This window comes from Microcaecilia unicolor, chromosome 3 (genome assembly GCF_901765095.1).
Source record: "Microcaecilia unicolor chromosome 3, aMicUni1.1, whole genome shotgun sequence".
NCBI classification, from domain to species: Eukaryota; Metazoa; Chordata; class Amphibia; order Gymnophiona; family Siphonopidae; genus Microcaecilia; species Microcaecilia unicolor.
Window position 1 is genome coordinate 339582057 of NC_044033.1, and position 24127 is coordinate 339606183.

The 24127-nt window shown below is 44.2% G+C and overlaps 1 protein-coding gene across 1 annotated transcript in view; it reads left to right on the top strand.

The window, feature by feature from the left end:
- The window catches only part of HBS1L (HBS1 like translational GTPase), a 328487-nt gene that overhangs the window by 238169 nt on the left and 66191 nt on the right, over nt 1-24127 (top strand). The window contains 2 exon segments of the mRNA XM_030198451.1: nt 10481-10731; nt 13607-13772. Of these exon segments, the coding sequence (XP_030054311.1) occupies nt 10481-10731; nt 13607-13772 (417 nt within the window).

Genomic DNA, 24127 nt, shown 5'->3' on the forward strand with positions numbered 1-24127 from the left:
TAAGTCTGCCCAGCACTATCCCGCCTCCCAACCACCAGCCCCGCCTCCTGATCTTGATTAAGCTCCTGAGGATCCATTCCTTCGGCACAGGATTCCTTTATGCTTATCCCACGCATGTTTGAATTCCGTTACCGTTTTCATTTCCACCACCTCCCGCGGGAGGGCATTCCAAGCATCCACTACTCTCTCCGTGAAAAAATACTTCCTGACATTTTTCTTGAGTCTGCCCCCCTTCAATCTCATTTCATGTCCTCTCGTTCTACCATCTTCCCATCTCCGAAAAAGGTTTGTTTGCGGATTAATACCTTTGAAATATTTGAACGTCTGTATCATATCACCCCTGTTTCTCCTTTCCTCCAGAGTATACATGTTTAGTTCAGCAAGTCTCTCCTCATATGTCTTGTAACGCAAATCCCATACCATTCTCGTAGTTTTCTTTGCACCGCTTCAATTCTTTTTACATCCTTAACAAGATACGGCCTCCAAAACTGAACACAATACTCCAGATGGGGCCTCACCAACGACTTATACAGGGGCATCAACACCCCCTTTCTTCTGCTGGTCACACCTCTCTCTATACAGCCTAACAACCTAGCTATGGCCACCGCCTTGTCACACTATTTCGTCGCCTTCAAATCCTCAGATACTATCACCCCAAGATCCCTCTCTCCGCCCGTACCTATCATACTCTCCCCGCCTAACACATACGTCTCCCGTGGATTTCTATTCCCTAAGTGCATCACTTTACATTTCTTGGCATTGAATTTTAATTGCCAAACCTTAGACCATTCTTCTAGCTTCCTCAGATCCTTTTTCATGTTTTCCACTCCCTTCCGGGTGTCCACTCTGTTACAGATCTTAGTATCATCCGCAAATAGGCAAACTTTACCTTCTAACTCTTTGGCAATGTCACTCACAAATATATTGAACAGAATCCCTGTGGATTGAAATTCCATGTGTAAAGGGGGAAAGGATAGTGATAGCAGAGTACTATTGTCCGCCTGGCCAAGATAAAGAGACGGATGTAGAAATGTTATCGGAAATTAGGGAGGCTAACAAACTGGGCAACCCGATAATAATGGGTGATTTCAATTACCACTGTAATTATCCGGAATGAGTAGGATCTATAATCAATAATATTTCACTATCCTACCTATTATGCAACGTGTTTGAGGGACACACTGGTAGATAACACAAGAAAAAAGTGGAGAAAAAAAGACCTTAGGTCATTCGGCTACTCCTCGTTCTTAAAGGACAAGCCTTTTGTATAATGAGGAAGCCTTATCAGTCATAGGTCCACATTACTGAATTTCTCATAAACATTACCATGAATCCCAACAAGCAGATGCATAGGAGACACAATTTTCATATATATTAAAGCTTGGCAAGAGTACTTACAGTGGTGGAAATAAGTATTTGATCCCTTGCTGATTTTGTAAGTTTGCCCACTGACAAAGACATGAGCAGCCCATAATTGAAGGGTAGGTTATTGGTAACAGTGAGAGATAGCACATCACAAATTTAATCCGGAAAATCACATTGTGGAAAGTATATGAATTTATTTGCATTCTGCAGAGGGAAATAAGTATTTGATCCCCCACCAACCAGTAAGAGATCTGGCCCCTACAGACCAGGTAGATGCTCCAAATCAACTCGTTACCTGCATGACAGACAGCTGTCGGCAATGGTCACCTGTATGAAAGACACCTGTCCACAGACTCAGTGAATCAGTCAGACTCTAACCTCTACAAAATGGCCAAGAGCAAGGAGCTGTCTAAGGATGTCAGGGACAAGATCATACACCTGCACAAGGCTGGAATGGGCTACAAAACCATCAGTAAGACGCTGGGCGAGAAGGAGACAACTGTTGGTGCCATAGTAAGAAAATGGAAGAAGTACAAAATGACTGTCAATCGACAAAGATCTGGGGCTCCACGCAAAATCTCACCTCGTGGGGTATCCTTGATCATGAGGAAGGTTAGAAATCAGCCTACAACTACAAGGGGGGAACTTGTCAATGATCTCAAGGCAGCTGGGACCACTGTCACCACGAAAACCATTGGTAACACATTACGACATAACGGATTGCAATCCTGCAGTGCCCGCAAGATCCCCCTGCTCCGGAAGGCACATGTGACGGCCCGTCTGAAGTTTGCCAGTGAACACCTGGATGATGCCGAGAGTGATTGGGAGAAGGTGCTGTGGTCAGATGAGACAAAAATTGAGCTCTTTGGCATGAACTCAACTCGCCGTGTTTGGAGGAAGAGAAATGCTGCCTATGACCCAAAGAACACCGTCCCCACTGTCAAGCATGGAGGTGGAAATGTTATGTTTTGGGGGTGTTTCTCTGCTAAGGGCACAGGACTACTTCACCGCATCAATGGGAGAATGGATGGGGCCATGTACCGTACAATTCTGAGTGACAACCTCCTTCCCTCCGCCAGGGCCTTAAAAATGGGTCGTGGCTGGGTCTTCCAGCACGACAATGACCCAAAACATACAGCCAAGGCAACAAAGGAGTGGCTCAGGAAGAAGCACATTAGGGTCATGGAGTGGCCTAGCCAGTCACCAGACCTTAATCCCATTGAAAACTTATGGAGGGAGCTGAAGCTGCGAGTTGCCAAGCGACAGCCCAGAACTCTTAATGATTTAGAGATGATCTGCAAAGAGGAGTGGACCAAAATTCCTCCTGACATGTGTGCAAACCTCATCATCAACTACAGAAGACGTCTGACCGCTGTGCTTGCCAACAAGGGTTTTGCCACCAAGTATTAGGTCTTGTTTGCCAGAGGGATTAAATACTTATTTCCCTCTGCAGAATGCAAATAAATTCATATACTTTCCACAATGTGATTTTCCGGATTTAATTTGTGATGTGCTATCTCTCACTGTTACCAATAACCTACCCTTCAATTATGGGCTGCTCATGTCTTTGTCAGTGGGCAAACTTACAAAATCAGCAAGGGATCAAATACTTATTTCCACCACTGTATCTCTATTCATGAATTCTTGAAAAGTCCAGCCTTATCCGATGTGCTCTTGACATTCAAAAAGTCCCGACAGGGAAACCCTGTTTCGCTAAATAATATAGCTGCTTCAAGGGAATCTTTCAAAATAACAGCAAATCCAAGCCTTTAAAATATCTCCGTCTCCAAATCTCACTGGAACAGAAAATGGTTTTCAGGATTTCCGCAATGAATGTGCATACACTTTCTCCTCGGTATGCACATCTATCTTTTCCCTATTCATTAAGAATATCTTGAAAACCTAACTGGCTGGGTGTGTCCTGACGACTAAAGAGCTAAAAGGGACCCCGGACATCCTGGAGTGCTTATATATTTATTTATGCATTTGTATCCCACATTTTCCCACCTCTTTGCAGGCTCAATGTGGCTTACAATATATCGTGAATAGTGGAAACATATAAGAAAGTATACATTTAGTATAATAGAGGGTCTTGGGCAACATGATAATGATAAAACATAATAGTAGATTAACAAGCAGAAAGGCAGTTCTGAATGTATGTATAGGAGTTTATATTTGTTGGTCTTTGTGGTATGCTTTGCTAAAGAGATGGGTCTTCAGTATTTTGCGGAAGTTAGTTAGTTCATAGATTGTTTTTAAGTTGCGCGGCAGTGCGTTCCAGAATTGTGTGCTCAGGTTGGAAAAGGTTGACGCATGTGTTAGTTTGTATTTTAGACCTTTACAGTTGGGGAAGTGAAGATTAAGGAACCTGTAGTACAATACTCTCTCCCTTGTCTGTATTCATTAAGGCTTCAAAAAAAATGAAAAAAATAGGAGGAAAAGACCTCATTTAGACCTTGACTCACAAATTTGGAAATAAATATTTCCTCTATGTGTGGTTGGTCAAAAAGTCATCACTGGTCTAAAAACCTCCTTTCACCATTGTTGAACAAGACGAAAAAATTGAAAATTTTATTTAACGATAACTTTCATTCAACAACTGAAAATGGTGACATGTGACTTGGCCTTTAGCATATTGTCAGCTGCTCTATTTATGTCTGCGCGCTGTAAACACCGCAGCTCCCAGTTAGAGGTCCCTACGGGGACCAGTTTCGCCGTGGCTTCGTCCGGAGACCTCCTCTCTTCCAGTGACAATCTGGAATTCAAAAAAATATAGGACAACACTTCGATGTGAAATAGCAATTGAAAAACAGAGAGAAAAGAAAAGAACTCCTTCTAAAAAGACAAACACCCAAACGCTGTAGGAAATATAAGAGGTGGGTGTTTGTCTTTTCAGAAGGAGAGATGACTTTTTGACCAACCACATGTAGAGGAAATATTTGTTCCCAAATTTGTGAGTCAAGGTCTAAATGAAGTCTTTTCCTCCTATTTTTTTCATTTTATTCATTTTTTAATTATTTTGAAGCCTTAATGAATACAGACAAGGGAGAGAATATTGTACATAAGACCATATGAATATTATAGAAATTTCTCTACTGCACACGTATATGGTATAGAGATCCATAGATTAGTTGGTTGTGCTTAGGAACCTGAACATTCAAGGCAGGGGGGTTCTTCTGTACCTGCAGCTTGCTGAGTTTATTCTTCTATTTACTACTACTACTACTACTTAACATTTCTAAAGCGCTACTAGGGTTACGCAGCGCTGTACAATTTAACATAGAAGGACAGTCCCTGCTCAAAGAGCTTACAATCTAAAGGACATGTGAACAGTCAGTCTGATAGGGGCAGTCAAATTGGGGCAGTCTGGATTTCCTGAAAGAGTTAGGTGCCGAACGCAGCATTGAAGAGGTGAGCTTTAAGCAAAGACTTGTATTTGGAGCCATCAGCACGTTTACTTGCCACTGAACTTTTAGTCAGGTAGCAGGCCCCACAGAGCTCCCTCCCAACCCCCTTCTCCAGCTATCTTGGTGGAGATTCTTCAAGATCAGGAACACTTGCCCCTCCATTGCATGTCATGCAAGAGAGCAGGCATTTAACCCCTAAAATGACTGCATTTCCTGCCAGTAGGATGTGATGATTAATAAGGCACTATATCTGATGGGTAATAAAATGTTTCGTTATCATACCAGGCTCTGCTCAGCTGAGAAATTGGCGCCACTCAGAGTAAACTGTTCAGCAGCAGCTGTACTGGGGAAATTCAAATAAAAATACAGTAGTTTGTCATCCAGTGGATATGTTGAGCTAATACTCAAACTGACTTGTGTATTCCCTGGTGGCTGTCAATTATATAGGTGCACTGTCTATATATTTTCATATGTTACACAGGTAATCTTGGGCCCAAAAGCCCTTTCAATGGTGGAACACTGTCTATATAGTGAAGGGTTGGAGGGATGAAGGAGTGAGGGAGAAATTGTGAAATTTTGTCTGATATTGGTGATGATCATTATCTGGATAATCTGTCCGTTTAGTTAAGGCCTGCTCATAGCAAGTCTTAAATGGATAGCAGCGGTGGTGGTGATGAACAAATTATATGCATATAAGTAATACATGTGTATGCAACTCTTGAGGACTGTTTTCAGATTTCGCAGATAATTTCTCTACCTGCAGACTGTGAAGAATGCACGTACTTTCACTTTGAAACTTGCTATATGCATATAAGTAATACGTGTGTATGCAACTCTTGAGGACTGTTTTCAGATTTCGCAGATAATTTCTCTACCTGCAGACTGTGAAGAATGCACGTACTTTCACTTTGAAACTTGCTATAGGTACAAAGTACCCCTGGATCTCAGTCTGCACCTACTTGTTTTATATTTTGTTCTTGAAAAATAAGACGCATAGAACTGAAAATGCAGTCTGTGAGTACTTTTTGTTCCCCAGCCCAAACATACCCTTCGGAACATATCTCAGTGTGGTCAAAAATAACTGGTATAAATGTTTATTGCTTCAGTTCACCCACGGTCCTTCCTGGTCATGGTACAGTAGTTAAAACCTCATCAGCTGTCAAAAGCCACTTGTGGTTAAAAGTATTTATCATTGGGATACTTTGAGGGTGTGAGAGGAAAGAGGAGAAATAATAAAATGTTATTTTACTGTTTAGTTAATCTTAGAGACTAGTCCCTTCCCTGACAGGTAAGCTGCCAGCTGTTCCAGCACGTGGTCTTCAGCCCAGCAGGAGGATGTAAGACCTCAATCTTCTGTGGTCCTTGAGTGTTCAAGGGAGAGCACATGTGGCATTCCACTTGCACTTTGTTTTAGATGAGGAATAGGAAGGTTTGAGGTTGCTGTTGCACCTACATTTTTCAAAGTTTTTTTTCATGGGGGTGGGGGAGGGCGAAAGAGGAAAACCTGTTGCAGGGTAAATTTTCAAAATTTAAAGGGAATGGAAGCAGGTAAGAGACAAGTGGTTAGATTTCTGTAGGGAGAAGGCATTATTATTATTATTATTAGTAGTAGTAGTGTGTTGTATTTAAAGAGTGCTTAAGGAGGGAAGGGGAGGCAGGCTTTTTTTTTTTATTATTTATAGCATTTTTAAATTATAAATATTCATAAAATAATTGAATTCTACAGGAATAAAAAAAATAAATTCTTTGAAAAGATTTTTAAGGAAATTTTTTAAAAAATGGTTTAGCCGATTAGTATCTGCTTTCTCGGCAATAACTGGCTACGTTCACTCTGGACAATCCAGATGTGCTAAATCTAGCTGGCCAAAATTTGACAAGCTAGATTTAGGAGAAATTCAGCTGAAATCCAAGGTTCATCTGAATGTTCTGCTAAAAATAACTGGCTAAAACTAGCTGGTTATGTCGCTCAGTTGATATTGCCGTCATTATATGTAAGATACATTGGTCATTCAACTATGCTTGTGTATGTGGATGCTGAAGCTGATATTTCCCTCATACCCACAAAAAAGGTTGGGGGGGGGGGGGGAGATTTAAAATCAGAGTAATTTAAGATTGCCCAGATGCTACATTTATATATAGAGAGAGCTTGACTGAAGTCTATAATAGCTGACATAAAACCTGCTCAGATGTGTGTTTGAGAGAAGGAGAATTGTAGACTGGTGTTTAGTATATTGGTTTACATTTATTTATTACAATTTATATACCCCCTTAGTGGCCAAAATCATTCAAGGTGGTTTACAATATGCAGCTAGCAAGTTTTGAAACCAACAGATGACATTCTATGGTCAGTAAATTCATCTAACCAAACAAGGCAGTCACTTGGGAGAAGGAAGTAGAGAGCTGCATGGGAACGGGGATAGTGCTCCAAGTCTATGGGGATCATGCAGGGATGGACCCAGGTCTTGCTCAGTCTCCATGGAAGTGCATGGCAATCTGAGCTTTGCCTTCCCTCCCCCGAGCTGCAGTGTGCCCTCCAGGCACATACCTCAAGGCACCCTGGTGGTCTAGTGTCTTCTTTGCGGCAGGAAAGATCCCACTCTTGGAAGTCTTGCGAGGCCACTGCTTGAAGTCTTGGCAGCCATTTTTTTAAAATGGCGACAGCGAGAGGATCAGCAGCAGCGAGCAGTAAAAAGTGGGATCTTTCCTGCCCCAAAGAAGCCACTAGACCACCAGGGTGCCTTGAGGTATGTGCTGGGAGGGCACCCAGGGCTGGAGGGGATGTGGATTGATGGAACTGTAACTAGCAAGGAGGTTCGTCTGTGTTTCCCCTTCCTCACGCAGCCATCTTCACCGTACACTAAAAACAAAGCAAGCAAACCTCTGCATCCACTTTGTCGTTCTTTATTGTTGGTGGCATTTTTATTTAATCTGATTTATATTTTCAAACATATCAACTTGTGTAGCACATGGATGTACACAGAGGAAGTATAAAGCAGAATAACTTTTCATAGGTAGAGTAGTAGTAATTTGTTATAAATTGTAATCAGGGTGTCATTTGGAGGGGCTGGTTATAGGAACACCCTAGCACTATTATATTCCTGCAGAGATTTTTTTTTTTTTCTGGTGAAGGGCCACGAAAACAGACAACATGTTATGAGAATCAGGTCCTCAACATTCAAAGTTTCTATTTATATACTTATTTATTTATTTATGACATTTATATCCCACATTAAACATTAATTAGGTTAAAACCTGGGAGCATTTAAAAGCTTTTTTTTTTTTTTTGTGCCTGCATCAAAAGAAAAAGAACAGCTGTACAAAATAACAATCCCAAGATTTAATCTCTGGTAAAAGTCAAAATGTCAATTATCCAAAAAGCCAGAGAATCATAGAATGGAGTAAAAATATATATATATAGATAGAGAAAACCAACTCGACACTCCCAATATTAAAAGTTGTTTTTTTTTTTTTTAAAGAATTACATTTTTTGAAAGTGGAGAGTTCTCAGAGTGTAAACTCACCCAAACGTATTACGGAGAAGTTCTGTAATTGAGAAACTTGTCCACCCTCAGAGATATAAGTCACTGTGGTGCAGTCTCGTTTGGGTGAGTTTACACTCTGAGAACTCTCCACTTTGAAAAAATGTAATTCTTTTAAAAAAAATTTCAATATTGGGAGTGTCGAGTTGGTTTTCTCTCTCTCTATTTTTTACTCCATTCTATGATTCTCTGGCTTTTTGGATAATCAAAAGAAAAAGATGGCATGTGGGAACTTGCTTTTTGTTTTGTGGATTGCAGTGGTATATTATAAAAATGCACTTGCCTTTTTTTTTAAATGCCCAGTTGGGTATATATATTAATCTCAACTTTGTTAAATATTTGACATATCCATCTACTTGCTCCCATGATATAACTGAATTCTATTATTCTGTCTCATTGTATTTTCAAATGTAAGCTACATTGAACCCGAGTTTGCTTGGGGTAATGTGTGATATAAATGTTTTTAAAAAGTCCCTTATTTCTAATAATATTTTTACTATTGTTTTCAATAGCGTTTGCTATTGTTTTGGGTGAACCAGTGTGCTGGCAATCTCCGCCTACTGGCTTCAGCCCATTTAATGGGCTAGATAGGCTCGCCCCGTCTCCTGTTTTATGTAACCTTGGTAAGAATGGTGGAGGGAGTGTGGATGCAGGGAAGAGGGAAAAAAGATTAGTAAGGGGACATACGTGGAGGAATAGGGAAGAGAAAAGGGGAAATTGAGCACATTGGATAGAAGGGATGGAGAGGAAGGGGGAACAATTCTGCTCATGGATGGAAAGGAAAGGGGGGCATGCTGCTCGTGGATGTTTGCTTTTTTGGATATGTGTATCTTAATTTTGTATTTAGCAGAGTACGGAAAAAGTTATTTATGTTACTTTTGCTAGTATTTTTACTGCTTATAGAATCTGGCTTTCTTGGGGGGGGGGGGGGGGGGGGGGGTCAAAGTGACTGCAGCACAAGAGCTGGGGACTGGGATGGAGGAGATTATTTGAGGTGGAGACAGGCATGGATGGGCTAGATTTCTGTCCCCATGTAACTCTCTAGAAGGAAGTAATAGTAAAAGGAGTTATTAATATAGTATAGCTGGGTCTTGGCACTTAATCTAGCCCAGTGTCATTCTAGAAAACACTAAAGATGTGCATGGCCTTTTGTGTTGTATGACTAATGTGCATAATTCTTTGAAAAGAAGAGCACTGACTTTTGTACAAGAGGTGAGACATACATCTTGATCTGTTACTAACTATGCTATTCATTCTATTCCCCCTCCTAATTTGAGAGTCTGTAGATTTTTAGTACTAATTAAGGGTTTCTATGTTGCATGGCTGATCTAAAGCCTATATGAGTCTGAGCCTGAGTTACAAGTTGTCAGCCTTTTGTATTGAAACCTGATCAATAATATTTTAAACTGTAAAGCTGCCCTATAGCTAATTGTCCTAGACCAAGAGTTCTCAACCCATTCTTTGGGACACACCTAGCCAGTCAGGTTTTCAGGATAGCCACAATGAATATGCATGAGATAAATTTGCATACAATGAAAACCTGACTGATTAGGTGTGTCCAGAGGACTAGGTTGAGAACCCATGACCTAGATTGTGACAGATCAATAAACAAGCTTGCCTCCAGGCATCATAGAAATTCTAAAAATAAGTACATTTTTTAAGCTGTTAAAACAAAAAAGTTTCATCTAGATTTTTTTTCTGTTCTTTACTAAAAAGTTTCAAGAGACACAGAAGTCCAAACTGGAAAGACACTTAAAATCAGGGGTGTCCAACCTCGGCCCTCACTAGGTTGGGTTTTTAGGATTTCCCCAATGAATATGCATGAGATTTGTTTGCTTACAATGGTGGCATTGCATTCAAATAGATCTCATGCATATTCATTGGGGAAATCTTGAAAACCCAACTGGATTGTGGCCCTCAAGGACCAAGGTTAGACAACCGTGCTTTAAATCCTTGTCTTCCCATGCCGTTTGGAGTCCAGTGAAGCTTTATAAACTGTGCTTTGTCAGAAAAATATTGCCTTGTTAAACTAGTTTAGCCCCTTTTTCCTTGTATGTTAAACAGAGTCTGCAGCCTGAAAGAAATGCAGTGTAGAGGACATGCAGTGTAGAGGACATACCATTCCACAGTCAAATCTTGCTAAATCACCTTCTTCTTGTTTTCCTCCAGTACAGTGCCTGAAGAAAATGATCATATTGCTGGCATGACTCGAAAGGCTCCACCTGCCGAAGATGTGTCTGGGGTGGTGGAAATGGCCTCTAAAGTAGCTGCTGCTTCTCAAGCTATTCAACTGTCAGAAGAGGTGAGTCCTGCAGCAGTTCCAGCAAAGAGCTCCAGCAAAGGAAAGCAGCAAATAGATGTGAAAGCCGAACTGGAGAAAAGACAAGGAGGAAAACAATTGCTCAATCTGGTAATAATTGGTAAGATTATTTTTACTTCTTCACTGCAATAGCACTCTGCTGTTAGCTGGTCTCTTGTTCTAAGTTAGTTTTAATATTGTTTTAAGTCAGCATAAATACAAACAGTCACAGGGACATGCTACAGTTGTACTTTTCATAATTTAAAGGTGGTATAAGTTCCAACATTCATCTAATGTTGGCTATATATATTAGCATACTATCCAGAATCGGAGATAAATGTTGTAGACAGAGTGCTGCCCTTGACATTCCCCTGCACTGCTTCTGACACGCCTTCATTGGCCCTATACATTTTAGTGGCTTAAATGTTTTGTTTTGCCCTTTTGTGAAACACTGGCTTATATGTTTTTATATGTTTTGGCCACAAAAATGTATAGTTGCTGGGACTGAGATGCTTAAAGTGCAAATATCGATTGTAAAATGACCTCATAACCTTTTTTACTTCATTGATTTTCAAATGATCATACACCAACCACACTAGTACATAATTTCCCTTCGCCCTCACATAAGTGGTACTGTCTTCCCCTTGTTAATAACTACCACAGTAGGTTAAATTCAGATTTGAAGATAAACACCGCATAGTGTGGAATAACCTTTCAAATAATACAAAAATGAGCACACTCCATTGACGTATTGATCTAGCCATGGCTTTGGGAAGAGTCTGTTCAACATATTTCCTCTTTGGCTGCTCATTGGATCCTGGTGGTCCTAGATTGGTCTTGGTGTCTGTGGTATGCCAGTATGATCAGGTTTCTAGTAGGGGATCTGCTCCAGTTTCCTCAGGCTGGGATTGCATCATCAAGACCTGGCCCTTAGTTGAAGTTGATGTGCAATTATTATTCGTTTTCAGTTGTGGCCACTCTCCTGAAGAGACACAGGGTCTCCATTTTATTTATTTATTTATTTATTTTGTAGCATTTGTATCCCACCAATTTGCAGGCTCAATGTGGCTTACATTTGCCGTAATGGCGGTTGCCAATTCCGGGTAACAGAATTACAAATGGTATTGCGTTAAGGTGTATCCATACATGGTAACATACATGGAATAAAATATAAATGGAACAGATCATGGTATATATATATATATATATATATATATATATATATATATATACCATGTGCATACATACATGGTGAAGAAGAATACATTATGGTATTGCATGAAGGTTCCTGAGTACTACATTGGATTGTAACATACATTAGATCATCGACTATAGTGAGATCCTATTCGACATAAGGTTTAAAGTGGTAGTGCTTGATCATTGAAAGTAAAGAGGTTAAGAGTCACTCGATAAAAGTTCGGTTTTGTAGAAATCGTGTATAATATTGTTATTTGGTATTTAAGATGGATGTTTATTGTATGCCTTCTTGAAAAGATCTGTTTTCAGTAGCCTTCGGAAGATGGTTAGGTCTTTTGTTGTTTTTATGGCCTTCGGTAGTGCGTTCCATAGCTGCGTGCAGATGTATGAGAAGCTGGTCGCTTATGTGGATTTATATTTTAGCCCTTTACAGTTAGGATAGTAGAGATTGAGGAATGTGTGTGATGATCTTTTTGTGTTCCTAATAGGCAAGTCTATAAGGTCTGACATGTAGGTCGGGGCTTCCCCATGGACGATTTTTTGGACCAGGGTGCAAACTTTGAACGCAATTTTTTCTTTTAGTGGGAACCAGTGTAGTTTTTCTCTTAGGGGTTTGGCGCTTTCGTATTTTGCTTTCCCAAATATGAGTCTAGCTACTGTATTTTGAGCAGTTTGAAGCTTCTTAATGATTTGTTCTTTGCATCCGGCATAGATGGCGTTGCAGTAGTCTTAGATGACTTAGCACCATTGATTGTACTAGGCTGTGGAGTTGGTACACCAAACCTTCAACTCCGACTCCTACTAATATTAGGCTTTAACTTTTTTTGTTCTAGGTCTAAAGTATTCATAAATATAAGTTAAATTTGCTAGTACTTTAGACATCTAAGTATAAAATAATACATGTACCATCATATATAATAAAAACCAACCTCAACGTTCTGAAGCTGACTCCCTGGCTTCAGTGAAGGTTTTGAAGCTTCTGAAGCTCAGGCTCCATCTTTGTAAGCTTCACCCTCGAGTACTTCCGGGTTCGTCACAAGCAGAAGTGACCAACCACATGAGGTTTCTCGGCTTCAGAATGTGGGAGGTGCATTCTATTAAATAGGATTGGTCAGTTCCTTGAAGCACAGCCAGAGCTCAGCGTCCTGCACAGTAACGCTCAGACACCAGAGAGAGGGAGGGAGGGGGGGCCTGACACCAGAGAGGGGAGGGGGGGAGGTATCTCTGTCACACACACACTCTCTCACAGTCAATGTCTTTCTCTCTCTCACTCTCACACACTGTCTCTCACACACTCTGTCTCACACTGTATCACATTCACTCTCTATGTGTCACACAGTCACTCACACTCTCTCTTGGTCTCATACACTCAGTCTCACAGAGAGTCTGTGTCTCACACACTCTCTCTCGCACACATTGTATCTGTGTGAAACACACTCTCTCTCTCACACACTGTCTCTCACATACGCACTTGCACACACTCTCATTCTCACACACACACTCTCTCTCACAGACACACTTGCACCCAGACTCACTCTCTCTCTCACACACACACACTCTCGCACATACACTCTCTCAAAACATACACACTCCGAGGAAAACCTTGCTAGCGCCCGTTTCATTTGTGTCAGAAACGGGCCTTTTTTACTAGTATATTATAATGTAAGTTTTTATTTTGAAGCTGTGGTCAGTCAGTACGTTTTTACTGACTCTAGCTTGATTCAAAATTGCTTCTGGCTGCCCTGGCTTTTATATTGTTATGATGCATAATAAATGCCACAAACGTTTTTTTTTCCCAGGTCATGTTGATGCTGGAAAAAGTACTCTTATGGGTCACTTACTTTACCTGCTTGGAAATGTTAACAAAAGAACCATGCATAAATATGAACAGGAATCTAAAAAGGCTGGAAAAGCTTCATTTGCATATGCTTGGGTATTGGATGAGACTGGCGAAGAAAGAGAAAGGTAGTTTATTGTTCCATGTAATATCTGTTACACAGTATTTTGAATGGGGGATCAAATTACAGCTCCTTCATTGTACCCAACTTACTGGGCAGACCAGATGGACTATGTTGGTCTTTCTCCGAGGACAAGCAGGCTGCTTGTTCTCACTGATGGGTGACGTCCACGGCAGCCCCTCCAATCGGAAACTTCACTAGCAAAGTCCTTTGCTAGCCCTCGCGCGCCCGCGCGCACCGCGCATGCGCGGCCGTCTTCCCGCCCGAAACCGGCTCGAGCCGGCCAGTCTTCTTTTGTCCGCACTCGGTACGGTCGTGTTTTCGCCGTGTCGAGCCCCGGAAAGTCGACCTCGCGCGTCCAATTGTTTGAACGTGTTTTTTTCCTTCGGGAAAGTTTTGTCATAGTCGGGAAGTGCTCCGGAAACCCCCCGCCGGGTTTCGTGTAAATCCTCCCCGTATTTCCAGCTTTTTTGCCCCGGTAAGTTTTCTTTCGTCGTCGGGGTAGGCCTTTTTTCGGCCTCGGTCGAGATTTTTTCTCCCTCTAAATTTGGTGCTTCGAATTTCGCCATTTCGGCTTTTGATTTCGCCGGCGTGATTTTTCCGCCCATGACATCGAAGCCTTCCAGCGGCTTCAAGAAGTGCACCCAGTGCGCCCGGGTTATCTCGCTCACTGATCGACACTCGTCGTGTCTTCAGTGTCTGGGGGCCGAGCACCGCCCTCAGAACTGCAGTCTGTGTTCCCTGCTTCAAAGGCGGACTCAGGTAGCGAGACTAGCCCAGTGGAACGTGTTGTTCTCGGGCTCTTCGTCGGCATCGGCACCGGGATCTTCGAGTGCATCGACGTCGTCAGCGTCCAGACCATCTTCCTCGGCCGCCCCTGCATCGAGTGCATCGAGGCATCGGGCCTCTGCATCGGCGCCGAGACATCGGATAGCTGCATCGACGTCGGTGGTACCAGGACCTCGTCTGCTGATGTCGTCGGACGGTGGTGCATCGGGTGGAGTGCAGGTGAGGGCTGTCCATTCCCCTGCTGGTGGCGGTGAGCCCTCGGGTGGGTCTCCGCCTACCCTGAGGGCTCCTGCGGTACAGCCCCCCCGAGATCGACCTTCTTCAGTCTCGGCCCCGAGGAAGCGACGGGTGGATTCGACGTCCTCCTCGTCGGTGCCGGGGAGCTCCGGTGACATGCTTCGGAAGAAATCGAAGAAGCATCGACACCGGTCTCCTCCCCGTGTCGGCACCGAGAGCTCTGGGTCGCCGAGGGATTCGGCACCCAGCAGGCATCGGCACCGAGAGGACCGCTCACCCTCTGTTCAGGAGGTGTCGATGCGCTCCGCTCTGGACAGCCCGGAACAGCCTCCACGCCCGGAACAGGTACTGACGTCGACGCCTGCATCGACCCCTCAGCCTTTCTCTGCAGCCGCTCTAAACGAGAGCCTCCGGGCCGTTCTCCCAGAGATTCTGGGAGAGCTGTTGCGCCCTACCCCTCCGGTACCGGCGGTGCTTGCGCCACCGGTACCGTCGAGCGTGGCGCCGGCTGGCCCATCGCCCAGGTTGAGGTCCCCGACGTCGGTACCGCGTGCGGTACCGACCGCGGCCACCTCCCAGGAAGGCTCCCCGACTACGTCGGCGGAGGGAGCTTCGCCGATGCGGGCGAGGGAGTCTACCTCTCGACGCCCCCATCGTGGACAGGGTTCCACGGAGTCGAGCAGGGCGAGGTTGCAGACACAGGTCCGTGAACTTGTGTCTGACACCGAGGGTGAGGCCTCGTGGGAGGAAGAGGAAGATCCCAGATATTTCTCTGACGAGGAGTCTGGGGGTCTTCCGTCTGATCCCACTCCCTCTCCTGAGAGACAGCTTTCTCCTCCCGAGAGTCTGTCTTTTGCCTCCTTTGTCCGGGAGATGTCTACGGCCATCCCCTTCCCGGTGGTTGTGGAGGACGAGCCCAGGGCTGAAATGTTTGAGCTCCTGGACTATCCTTCTCCACCTAAGGAAGCGTCCACTGTTCCCTTGCACCATGTCCTGAAGAAGACATTGCTTGCGAACTGGACCAAACCATTAACTAATCCCCACATTCCCAAGAAGATCGAGTCCCAGTACCGGATCCATGGGGACCCAGAGCTGATGCGCACTCAGTTGCCTCATGACTCTGGAGTTGTGGATTTGGCCCTAAAGAAGGCTAAGAGTTCTAGGGAACATGCTTCGGCGCCCCCGGGCAAGGACGCTAGAACCTTAGACTCCTTTGGGAGGAAGGCCTACCATTCCTCTATGCTCGTGTCCAAGATCCAGTCTTACCAGCTCTACACGAGCATACACATGCGGAATAATGTGCGGCAGTTGGCGGGCTTGGTTGATGCTCTTCCCCCTGAGCAAGCCAAGCCTTTTCAGGAGGTGGTCAGGCAGCTGAAGGCGTGCAGAAAATTCCTGGCCAGAGGAGTTTATGACACTTTTGATGTTGCGTCCAGGGCCGCTGCTCAAGGTGTGGTGATGCGCAGGCTCTCATGGCTGCGTGCCGCCGACCTGGAGAATAGAGTCCAGCAGCGGATTACGGACTTGCCTTGCCGTGCGGATAACATTTTTGGCGAAAAAGTCGAGCAGGTGGTAGAGTCTCTCCACCAGCGGGACACCGCATTCGACAAGTTCGCCCGCCGGCAGCCTTCAGCTTCTACCTCTACAGGTAGACGATTTTTCGGGGGAAGGAAGACTGTTCCCTATACTTCTGGCAAGCGTAGGTACAATCCTCCTTCCCGACAGCCTGCGGCCCAGGCTAAGCCCCAGCGCGCTCGCTCTCGTCAGCAGCGTGCGAATCAGCAAGGCCCCGCGGCTCCCCAGCAAAAGCAAGGGGCGAGCTTTTGACTGGCTCCAGCAGAGCATAGCCGACACCCAAGTGTCAGTGCCGGGCGACCTGCCTGTCGGAGGGAGGTTGAAAGCTTTTCACCAAAGGTGGCCTCTCATAACCTCCGATCAGTGGGTTCTCCAAATAGTCCGGCAAGGATACTCCCTCAATTTGGCCTCTCAACCTCCAAATTGTCCACCGGGAGCTCAGTCCTACAGCTTCCAGCACAAGCAGGTACTTGCAGAGGAACTCTCCGCCCTTCTCAGCGCCAATGCGGTCGAGCCCGTGCCATCCGGGCAAGAAGGGCTGGGGTTCTATTCCAGGTACTTCCTTGTGGAAAAGAAAACAGGGGGGATGCGTCCCATCCTAGACCTAAGGGCCCTGAACAAATATCTCGTAAAAGAAAAGTTCAGGATGCTTTCCCTGGGCACCCTTCTCCCCATGATTCAGCAAAACGATTGGCTATGCTCTCTGGACTTGAAGGATGCCTACACACACATCCCGATACTGCCAGCTCACAGACAGTATCTGCGATTTCAGCTGGGCGCACGCCACTTCCAGTACTGTGTGCTACCCTTTGGGCTCGCCTCTGCGCCCAGGGTGTTCACAAAGTGCCTAGCTGTGGTAGCAGCGGCGCTTCGCAGGCTGGGGGTGCACGTGTTCCCATATCTCGACGATTGGCTGGTGAAGAACACATCCGAGGCAGGAGCCCTGCAGTCCATGCAGATGACTATTCGCCTCCTGGAGCTACTGGGGTTTGTGATAAATTACCCAAAGTCCCATCTTCTCCCAGTGCAGAAACTCGAATTCATCGGAGCCCTGCTGGATTCTCGGACGGCTCGCGCCTATCTCCCAGAGGCGAGGGCCAACAACTTGTTGTCCCTCGTCTCGCGGGTACGAGCGTCCCAGCAGATCACAGCTCGGCAGATGTTGAGATTGCTGGGCCACATGGCCTCCACAGTTCATGTGACTCCCATGGCCCGCCTTCACATGAGATCTGCTCAATGGACCCTAGCCTCCCAGTGGTATCAGGCCGCCGGGGGTCTAGAGGACGTGATCCACCTGTCCACGAGTTTTCTCGAATCCCTGTATTGGTGGACGATTTGCTCCAATTTGACTCTGGGACGTCCCTTCCAAATTCCTCAGCCTCAAAAAGTGCTGACCACGGATGCGTCTCTCCTGGGATGGGGAGCTCATGTCGATGGGCTTCACACCCAAGGAAGGTGGTCCCTCCAAGAAAGCGATCTACAGATCAATCTTCTGGAGTTGCGAGCGATCTGGAACGCTCTGAAGGCTTTCAGAGATCGGCTGTCCCACCAAATTATCCAAATTCAGACAGACAATCAGGTTGCCATGTACTATGTCAACAAGCAGGGGGGCACCGGATCTCGCCCCCTGTGTCAGGAAGCCGTCAGCATGTGGCTCTGGGCTCGCCGTCAAGGCATGGTGCTCCAAGCCACATATCTGGCAGGCGTAAACAACAGTCTGGCCGACAGGTTGAGCAGGATTATGCAACCTCACGAGTGGTCGCTCAATTCCCGTGTGGTGCGACAGATCTTCCAGGCGTGGGGCACCCCCCTGGTGGATCTCTTCGCATCTCAAGTGAACCACAAGGTCCCTCAGTTCTGTTCCAGGCTTCAGGCCCACGGCAGACTGGCGTCGGATGCCTTCCTCCTGGATTGGGGGGAAGGTCTGCTGTATGCTTATCCTCCCATTCCTCTGGTGGGGAAGACTTTGTTGAAACTCAAGCAAGACCGAGGCACCATGATTCTGATTGCTCCCTTTTGGCCGCGTCAGATCTGGTTCCCTCTTCTTCTGGAGTTATCCTCCGAAGAACCGTGGAGATTGGAGTGTTTTCCGACCCTCATCACGCAGGACGAAGGGGCTCTTCTGCATCCCAACCTCCAGTCCCTGGCTCTCACGGCCTGGATGTTGAGGGCGTAGACTTTGCCTCTTTGGGTCTGCCAGAGGGTGTCTCCCGCATCTTGCTTGCTTCCAGGAAAGACTCCACTAAGAGAAGTTACTTCTTTCATTGGAGGAGGTTTGCCGTCTGGTGTGACAGCAAGGCCCTAGATCCTCGCTCTTGTCCTACACAGACCCTGCTTGAATACCTTCTCCACTTGTCTGAGTCTGGTCTGAAGACCAACTCCGTAAGGGTTCACCTTAGTGCAATCAGTGCATACCATTACCAAGTGGAAGGTAAGCCGATCTCAGGACAGCCTTTAGTTGTTCGCTTCATGAGAGGTTTGCTTTTGTCAAAGCCCCCTGTCAAGCCTCCTACAGTGTCATGGGATCTCAATGTCGTTCTCACCCAGCTGATGAAACCTCCTTTCGAGCCACTGAATTCCTGCCATCCGAAGTACTTGACCTGGAAGGTCATTTTCTTGGTGGCAGTTACCTCGGCTCGTAGAGTCAGTGAGCTTCAGGCCCTGGTAGCCCAGGCCCCTTACACCAAATTTCATCACAACAGAGTAGTCCTCCGCACTCACCCTAAGTTTCTGCCAAAGGTTGTGTCGGAGTTCCATCTGAACCAGTCAATTGTCTTGCCAACATTCTTTCCCCGTCCTCATTCCTGCCCTGCTGAACGTCAGCTGCACACATTGGACTGCAAGAGAGCATTGGCCTTCTATCTGGAGCGGACACAGCCCCACAGACAGTCCGCCCAATTGTTTGTTTCTTTTGATCCCAACAAGAGGGGAGTGGCTGTAGGGAAACGCACCATATCAAATTGGCTAGCAGATTGCATTTCCTTCACTTACGCCCAGGCTGGGCTGGCTCTTGAGGGTCATGTCACGGCTCATAATGTTAGAGCCATGGCAGCGTCGGTAGCCCACTTGAAGTCAGCCACCATGGAGGAAATTTGCAAAGCTGCGACGTGGTCATCTGTCCACACATTCACATCTCATTACTGCCTGCAGCAGGATACCCGACGCGACAGTCGGTTCGGGCAGTCAGTTCTTCAGAACCTGTTTGGGCTTTAGGATCCAACTCCACCCCCCGAGGGCCCTGTTTGTTCTGTTCCAGGCTACACTCTCAGTTAGTTGGTAAATTTTTAGGTCAATCTCAGTTATGTCCTCGCCGTTGCGAGGCCCAATTGACCAATGTTGTTGTTTTGAGTGAGCCTGGGGGCTAGGGATACCCCATCAGTGAGAACAAGCAGCCTGCTTGTCCTCGGAGAAAGCGAATGCTACATACCTGTAGAAGGTATTCTCCGAGGACAGCAGGCTGATTGTTCTCACAAACCCGCCCGCCTCCCCTTTGGAGTTGTGTCTTCCCTTGAAGTGTATTGTCTTGCTACATACTGGACTGGCCGGCTCGAGCCGGTTTCGGGCGGGAAGACGGCCGCGCATGCGCGGTGCGCGCGGGCGCGCGAGGGCTAGCAAAGGACTTTGCTAGTGAAGTTTCCGATTGGAGGGGCTGCCGTGGACGTCACCCATCAGTGAGAACAATCAGCCTGCTGTCCTCGGAGAATACCTTCTACAGGTATGTAGCATTCGCTTTATATGCCATCATGTACTATGTTACTGTGTTTAGCTTTGGGAAAAAAATCATTTAGTAGGCCAGTTCCTGCCTTCCTAGTTGTTAACCTGTTTGGCTTTCAGGATATCTAAGAAAAATGCATGGAATTATTTTGCGTACACTGTCTTCAGTGTATATATGGAGTGGTGGATAAAAACCCAGTTGCCCTGGTGCCCAAAATTTTGCTTAGTGGTTATGGGAGGGAGAGTGGAGCACAAGCAGCTCTTGGCTGGAGAAAGCATTGATTGTTGGGGCAGAGCAGTGACCGAGTTAGATTTCACTACTTTATTTACTTGCAGAATCATAGATATATTGTCTACTTGATCAGCCCAAATCCTTGCAGGAGACTCCATCCTATAATAAACAGTGTAAATACTGAAAAATTGAGAGGACCAAATATTTTCTGATTTTTCCAATCAATAAAAATTTTGTTTTATCTTGATTTTAAACTTTAATTTATGCCACGTTGTCCAATCTTCTATTACATCTAAACTTTCCTTTATCTTAGCCAGTATATTTCCTTGATATTGGAGAAGGGAGAATATAATTGAAATATCATTTGCATAAATGTATATATTGACCCCCAACTGCTCTGATGTCTGCCCAATTAGTACAATGAAACATTGAACATTATGGGAGGACAAAGGAGATCCCTGAAGGGGACCCCACATTAGACGTGCCATGGTGTGGAAAGGGTTCCTTGCATCCTTACCCTATACGATCTATCTAACAAACAAAAAAACCCCCGAAACCAATCTAACTGGGAGATGCACCAAAGTCCAGTAAAAATTTATTTCTAAATGTAGGCGATCCTTTCTGTGCATCACTCGGAAAAGGGCTGTGCATCACTCGGAATGCACATTTGAATAGTAATTAGCTCATCAAAATAACTTTGCATACGATTATCGTTAACTGCTACAGTGACAGGAAAAGAGCCTGCAAAACCCCTTTATGCATGTCTCGCTGAGCTCTGTGCTCGTTTAAAACTGGTATAAAAACATTGTTGGCTCATTAAGTTTTGTGCATCTGAGCCTAAGTCATTTCCAGTTATTGCGATTTTACTCAATGTGAAAATCATAATGTCTTGACCAACCAGATCGAAAGCACTCGATAAGTCAAACTGCATTATTAAAGTTTCTAGTCCCTTACTTAATAATAACCTAGCTTGATTAATAATGGAACCCAAAACCGTCTCCGTACTGAATTCTGTATGTAAACCAGATTGGGCAGGATGTGAAATGTTGAAATTATCCATATATTTCTCCAGTTGCCCCACCGCCCATCCCTTCTTGATCTTCGCAGACAATGGAATGGAGGCCACTGGTCTATAATTAGTGACCTCTGACATGTCTCCTTTGGAATTTTTAAGTATTGGTGTTAAAATTATTACAAGTCTGGGAAACTGATATTTCTGAAACATATGATTCAGCCAATTCCCCAAAGGCATGAGATCTGGTTTTCTTCAAATAATTTGGACAAACATCCAATACACATGAAGATATAAGGTATTTCTTTAACAATAATTCAACTTCTAATTACATTGTATAATCGAAGTTAGACCAAATGCTATCTGCTGGTATCTGTTTAATTGTAGCCGACAACTTATTATAATTTATATCAGTTCCTGGCTGTTCTCATAAGGCTTCCACCTTTGTTCTAAAATAATTTGCTAATTGATCAGCCATAGGTGCAATTGTCTCTGCAGGTAAGAGATCATTTACCTTAATTAAACCATCGACTAACCAATTTCTTCTTATCAACTTTGTACTTTCCTATTAGTTTGGAATAGAATTCGTTTTTCAGAAGAACTATTTGAGCTTTAGATCCCTTAATTTGTTTTTTTTCTATTCTGCCTTGTCCAATATATGAATTTTCCTCCACTTCCTTTCTAGTTTTCTACATGATAAAGTAATAAGTAATTCTTTAGTAAACCATTTTGAAGAATCCCTCTTAACTTTTGTTTTCCTTTTTACTCAGCTAATATTTTAGTATTCAATTCCAATTATCTAATAAATGTACTACTGGCTGATTCTCATCCTGATGTTTTTCATCAATCTTTGTCCAAAAAACTATGGGGTCCTTTTATACTAAGGTGCGCTGAAAAATGGCTTCCAGTAGTGTAGGCGCAGGTTTGGGGCATTTGCCGATCCATTTTTCAGCGCATTTTTTTAAAAAAAAAAAATTCCGAAAATGGATGTGCTGCAAAATCAAAATTGCCGCGTGTCCATTTTGGGTCTGCGACCTTAACTGCCAGCCATTGACCTAGCAGTAAAGTCTCGCACGGTAACCGGGCAGTAATGAGCTATGCATGTCAAATGCCATTTGGTGCGCGTCCGATACACGTGTCTGAAAATAAAAATTATGTTGTAGCATGTGCCTTCACAGTGCATATTCCAGCAAAGTTTAACAGATTAGGATTGGCATTCTGCTCATTCTTGGTGTATAACTGATAAATTCACTTATGTTTGTTAATATTAAGTACTTTTATGTACATTTTAAGTTTCACTTTAATATTTTTTTTCATCCTGAGTACTCTCTTTTTGTTAAGTTAGTTATGAGTCATTTCCTCTCTGCTGTTACTAGTAAGCAGCTGGTGGAGTTATGTTTCACATGTCTGATAATTAAGTGGCTGCAATATCATTTTATTAGGCTGAGAGGAGTGGAAGAAAGGCAGGTACTGAAGAATTTAGTTTTCCTGTTACTGTGAACACTAAAAAAAATAGAAATTGAGGGAAAATGTCTTGACCAACAGTAAACCACTCTGGTTCAGCAGGGAACTGGCCAAGTGCATGCAGCTTAAAAAAAAAATCTTCATGTTGGAGGTGTTAGCCTGGAGTTTTATGCAGGTGGATTTAGTATATAGCTCCCAGCCTCCTTTTCTCCTCCCCTCCCCCCTTGTGTGCATAGGAATTTGCACGTGTTCAAAGCATGTCCCATCTGTTTGCAGGAAAAAGGCAGGCAGACAGGCTGCAAGGGAAGCTGCCCATGATTAAACTATTGGATTTGTTTTGTTCACCTAAATTAGAAATTATGGTTTGTGAGATCAGGGATGATTCCTTAATGGATCCGCTTTGTTATTTTTTTTAGTATACTGTCCTCTGGGGAAAATGGCCAAATGCTCAAGATAATTTTTAACCAACTAATCAAAAAAATCCCACATCTGTCTCTGGCTAGAGTATTAAACCGACTGGCAGCGCTGTAGAAATGATTTGTAGTAGTAGTAAACCGATGGTAGAAAAACCAGAGTATAATCAATAAAGGAGACAAATAAGTGAGAGGATTGACTTAGTACGGTTCTAGGTGACCAATTAAAATATCTAATAGATGATAGGGAAGTTCTTAAAGTTATGTTTCTATTGTGAAGGATTTGTTTGAAGAATCTAAGAGGTTGGACAGTTGAAACAAGGTCCTAATGTTATTAGCCTTCTAATGGGCAGCCTTGTGGCGGGCAAAAGACAATTTTGGAGTATCAGAGTTCTGGCGAGCATTATAATCTACTTGTTCTTGCCCGATTATGACACACAGCTAACTGGAATACAGCCAGACATGGAGACAAATCGCTGACAAGGACTGAGCCCTTCAAGGAGTTTCCTGACCATTTCACGTTAAGTGCCTATTGATTGATTACGCAGGTAGCATAAAATTAATGCATGATTGCTATAGAGACAATAAATATTTTTAGAGGATTAGTATTAGATGATGTGAGCACATTAGTTATTTTTGATGTGCATGAGGCTTTTTGGAGAAAGCGACAGGATTGACTCAGTTCTGAGATTTGTGAGAGAAGAATACATGTATATTTTAGTACTTATTAGAGCACGGGTGTTTTCCATTAAAAATTTATATATATAAAAAATATTCAAGAGAAGCTCTATGATTGAGAAACTTATCCACCCTTAGAGGTGTAATTCACCTCGGTGGTGCCTCGCTTGGGTGAGTTTATAACTCTGAGAACTTCCCTATCATCTATTAGATATTTTAATTGGTCACCTAGAACCGTACTAAGTCAA